The 4,921-nt window shown below is 46.5% G+C and overlaps 1 protein-coding gene across 3 annotated transcripts in view; it reads right to left on the bottom strand.

The window, feature by feature from the left end:
- Nucleotides 1-3,108: 3,108 nt before the first annotated feature.
- Nucleotides 3,109-4,921, bottom strand: part of CUNH8orf48 (chromosome unknown C8orf48 homolog) — a 38,181-nt gene continuing 36,368 nt past the window's right edge. For all 3 annotated transcript variants that reach the window (XM_019540345.1, XM_019540343.1, XM_019540344.1), the window contains one exon: nucleotides 3,109-3,376. In XM_019540345.1, the coding sequence (XP_019395890.1) occupies nucleotides 3,347-3,376 (30 nt within the window). In that variant the 3' untranslated portion in view covers nucleotides 3,109-3,346. The remainder of the gene's footprint in view (nucleotides 3,377-4,921) is intronic.

Consider the following 4,921-nt stretch of genomic DNA (forward strand, 5'->3'; position numbering starts at 1 on the left):
TACTCTATGTGAGAACAAACAGTACTATTTTATTACAAAATAAATAAATAAATAAGCAGTGAATGCCACATCCAGAAGATGGATAGTGTTTTATTAGGGCCCCTCGATCAATGTTCTGAGCAGCTGGAAAAGATGCATTGCAAATAGAGGAAGAAGGCCATTATCTTTATTGGCAGAGGGGTTGAATGTTTTTCCTCCCAATACCTCCTCCCTCTTCTGCCACACTCACAGAGTTCATCAATCCCATTTTCAGATCCATGTAGGCAAAGAGCTACAGGACAATGACTATGTTGGAGAAGGAACACTTGGCTGGAGGAAGAAAAAGCAAGCCTGTTACATACCTCTGATTGAAAATAAAAAAAAATCCTAAAACACTGTGAATTTTTAATAAAGTGTTGCCTGTTATACTCCCTGTGCTACATGCAGCAGCAATCTGCACATGGATTGAAGGTCAAGGCAAGTTTTTAGTCAGTGGATATAAGAAGAAATGATTCTGTGAACTCTCATACCCAACACTCGTTGTGATTTGGGAGAATTTCTGCATTCTTAGTTTTAAAAATCATATACAAAAAGGGAATCCCATTGATAGCAACACGTATAATTTGGGGAAACCATCCTGAAATGAATGGAGCTGGGTCAGATCTGCAGCAGTGTAGTACTGGGTTTGGTCAGGGATGGATTAACCCTTAAGTGGGCCCTAGGCAAACAAACTCGTGGGCCTCTACTTAATACTGTATATTTATATTCCTTCTTTAACTCAATAATTATAATATGTAAAATAAGCACAGCTGGGCCCTTTCTTCACTTAGGGCCCAAGGCATGTGCCTAGCTTGCCTATGCATTAATCCAGCCCTGGGTTCAGCAACCTATGGCCTGTGGGCCAGATCCAGCCAGTGGGTAGACCGGAGCCAGCCCAGGTCAGTTCAGGGAATCGCTCAAGCCACAGTCATGGAGGAAGCATCCCTAGGGTCCTAGTGCCTGGTGAATTCAGTTTGTTCTCCGCTGTACCATGAGACACGTCCCTAGGGTCCTAGGGCGTGCCTTTTTCTATTTATTTCTATTTTCTATCCATTTCTACCTGTAGCACCTGTTGATTACCAAGAAGGTGCAGAATTGTGGCCTATGGTGAGGGTTGGGTCACAAACAGTAGCTCACTGTGGCAAAAGGTTACCAACCCCTGGTGTAGAAGATGGGCCCCATGTCACCATGACAGTTCAACATCATAGCAGGACACTGCTCCTTATAGCAGCAAAACTTCATATTCAGTTCCACCAATTTAAGCTCCAACCAAGCTTCCAATCTGAATAACTTGGAGCAAATAAACTTCACAGAAATTAATGACAGTGGCAGTGGCGAGAGTTATAAAATACGTGTCATCTTCCTACCAATGATGTTTGAAGATAGTTGATCTGGGGTGTATTTCTGAGAAGGTGAAATTTCTGTAGGAGCTCGTGGCATCTCAAGCCTATTTTTCAGCACACAGTGAAGGGATTTAAGACTGCTGTAGGGATTACAGGGAGAGAAGAGCTGAAGACAAGTGGACAGGGAAAGGTGTACTGCCAGTTTGTTTTTGTTTTTTATCTCTGTCCCTAATTCATATCCAGCCCAGGTCAGTAATGCTCAAACATCAATACCAGCTAAACTTACTCCAGTGGCCTCTGCAGAATGAGACAGAAGTCTCGGTCTCTTTCCCTAGTATATAACCATGTACACCAGAGTTCAGCAGCATAACTGCTCTTGGATGACAGTCTAAGGAATTAATGGATTAATAAACAGAGATAACCTCATACCTTAGAGCTGATCCTTCCAAATAGGGTTGAGGCCAGCACCATTCACCAGCACGTCTAGTGACCAGTAAAGTGCAACCTCCCAAATACCAATGCCAATGCACATGCAAAATGATAGGGGTGCACCAGTAGACATTTGAGGGCCAATAACACTAGCAGATTTTTAAGGAGGCATTTCAGCCAATACCAATCTGATATCCAATACAATCTGTTGTGGTGGAAGGGAAGGGTGGAGGGAAGGGATGGGGGGGTGGGGGCAGATCAAGGCCCCTGCAGAGAGGGAGTGGGGCTGGGGGAGAGACTGGGGTAGGTGTTACCCAGCCAGGGAGGGATGGGGCATGGGACAGAGCCATGGCTCATCCAGGGGACACAGGGGTGGGGGGCAGCTCCTGCCACTTCACACACCCCGGGAGGGCATTGGAAGGGAGCGTGTGCTCCCAGGAACTGCATGGGGTAGGGTAGGCTGCAGCTGTGGGCTGGGGCCGGGGCTGCATGGGGCTCTTCCTGGCGGGCAGTAGTCGGGCTGGGCTGAGCTGTGCTCAGGGTGGGCAGCGGTGGCACCAGGAGGGGGACTACAGGGGGGAGGGCTGCAGATGCTCCAAATTTTGCCATATCACCTTCATAGCCCCCTCCCAGCACAGCTGCCATGGGCCCCGAACACAGCCCCAGCCCAATCCCCCACCCCCCACATATGCTGGGAAGAGCCCAGTGCAGCCCCTGGCCCCAGTCCACAGCTGCAGGACTCCCTCCCCACGCAGATCCAGGGGAACACCCCTCCCACTCCCCCAGGTTTTATGCAACAGCAGGAGCCCCCACCTCCCCATACCCCCTGGACAAGCCTTAGCTCTACTCTATACCCTGCCCTGCCCTCCTGGGCAGTACCTAACCCAACCCCTGCCCCACTCCCTCCCACACCACAGGGGCCTTGATCTGCTGCCCCATGCCCCTTCCACCACACCAGACTTACCAGCTGCATGCAGCTCTCCAAGATGCCCGGCTGTGCTCCTCGCTGCCTACGTGCTGCGCTGCAGCTGCATGCATGCACAGGCATTTATCGGCCAAATTTTCAACCACATCAGGCCTATTTCTGATACAATCAATTTTCTTTATATTGGTGCCAACCCAATATGAGACTGATGTATCAGTGCACCTCTACAAAATGAATCAGAGTATGCAACAAAAAATGTCTTCTTTGCATTTGCAAGCTGTTAAGAGCAATACACTCTAATATTTCATGTCTTTCAGAGGATTTAAAAAAAGTGGGGGGCAGAGTATGTAATATGAAAACTGAAAAAGAAAACCTCCAAGAGACACTTAAGAATAGGTGGATTAATTTGTTTCAGTGTCAAATCTGCTTACTACATGAATCACCTTTGATCCACTTCATTCCTTTTAAATGCCAGTAAGCACAAACAAGGGAAGCAGAAGAATAAATCAAGGTTTCTTGATCGCAGTTTTCAGGTCGTTTCTCCAGATCAAAACAAAAAGCTCATGGGAAGGGAGCAGGAGGAGTATAAAAAACAGAGTACTGAACTACATTCTGTCCTGTGGCCTCCATGTCAAAATTCTTCAGTTGCTAGTTTCAAGCCCTGCAGGAGTACAAAATAAGTCAATTACGGGGCAAGATCTTTCATTTGATTTATATCATACATTACTAAAGCTGCAACCAGGTAACAGATAACAAGAATTCAGATCCCAGAGTTACTCTCAATAAAATCTGTTATAGGAGAACTCCAGAGCTGCACTGAAACTACAGCACAGAGCAGTAAAAAAAAACCCCAACAAATAATAGAGACCACATAAGTCTTGAATTTTCATAAAAGCTTTCTGATTTTTCTAAGTTTTCTGTATGTAAATAAGCACTTATTACTTGCACAGAACTACCAGTTTGAAATGATGCTTTATAGACCAATAAAATTGCCAGATACCAAACCCCAAAAACATAGAGTTCTATGTATTTACACAAATGTTTGACAACTGAGAGTTAGAAAGAAATGCTTCATGGTTTCCAGTGATAATCTAGACCTCAAAAGCAGTGCTCAAATGCACTGTTTGTACTATGACAAGACAAAGAGGATATGTATTTAGATTCCTATATTTCATTTTCCATGTTTTTGGAAGTGAAACAAAATTACACAGATGTATTATCTTCCACTACGTTACGCCTATGTAAATTTTCAGAGGGATGGAGGTTTGGCTTCCCACTTTGTTTGTGACAGAGCCCTAAGGACACATCTGGTGAAGTGATGCATGTACTTTTGCTAACCAAATTTCACAAAGTTATTAGAGAGAGGCAGAAGGAAAGTAAATCACGTCACAACATAGAGATGGGGCAAGAGTAGAATGTCTGACAAGAAACAGCTTATAAAACTGAGGAAGAGGAGAGTTACAGAGTATTTAAGAGCTAAGGGTGTATAACCCAAAAGCAGCTTGTTTATTATCTAAGCAAGCTATATAAGCAGCCATGATCTAAAAATGAAAGCAAAGTTTAGGGGGCTCTTAAGATGAACTGTGATACCCAGGGGGTTGCTGGAAAGTGGAATAAGCTGCCAGTGAGAGAATGAGAGAGGCTAGCATTGAAGAATTCAAGATGGCATTAAATTTTCACTTGAGACTTGACCTACCACATTTACTCAAGTCCAAGACACGATTTTCCTTCCCCTTTCAACATGGAGGGAAAAGAAATCTCGTCTTAGATTCGAGTACTGGCCTGGGGGAGGAGGCTGCTGCAGCTCTATCTCCAGCCCTGTTATGGGGCAGACTGTGCAGTGAGGTGTGGTAGAGAGAGGAATGCAAGCCTGGGGGAGATCACACAGCGTGTGGCCTGGGGAGAACGTTGGGGAAAGCATGGTGCATGGTGAGAGAAGTGCTGGGGAGGACCATGCAGTAGTGGGGGAGCTGCTGCAGCTCTAGCATTGCCTCCAGCCTTGATCCAGGGCCAGGGCTGGGGCTGGAGCTGCTGCTGCTGCCTGGCTGGGGCCACAGCCACTGTATGCTCCATGCCCCATAGCCAGACAAGGAGCGAGAGCTAACACACAGGGTATGTAACAGGGACTGGGGGGCAAGTGGCTGGAGAGGGGCAGGGACAAGGCGGTGGCAAGTGGCAGAGGGACAGGAGGCAGGCACTGGGGTGG

This window comes from Crocodylus porosus, unplaced genomic scaffold (assembly GCF_001723895.1).
Source record: "Crocodylus porosus isolate Cpor-Errol unplaced genomic scaffold, CroPor_comp1, whole genome shotgun sequence".
Classification (NCBI taxonomy): Eukaryota; Metazoa; Chordata; order Crocodylia; family Crocodylidae; genus Crocodylus; species Crocodylus porosus.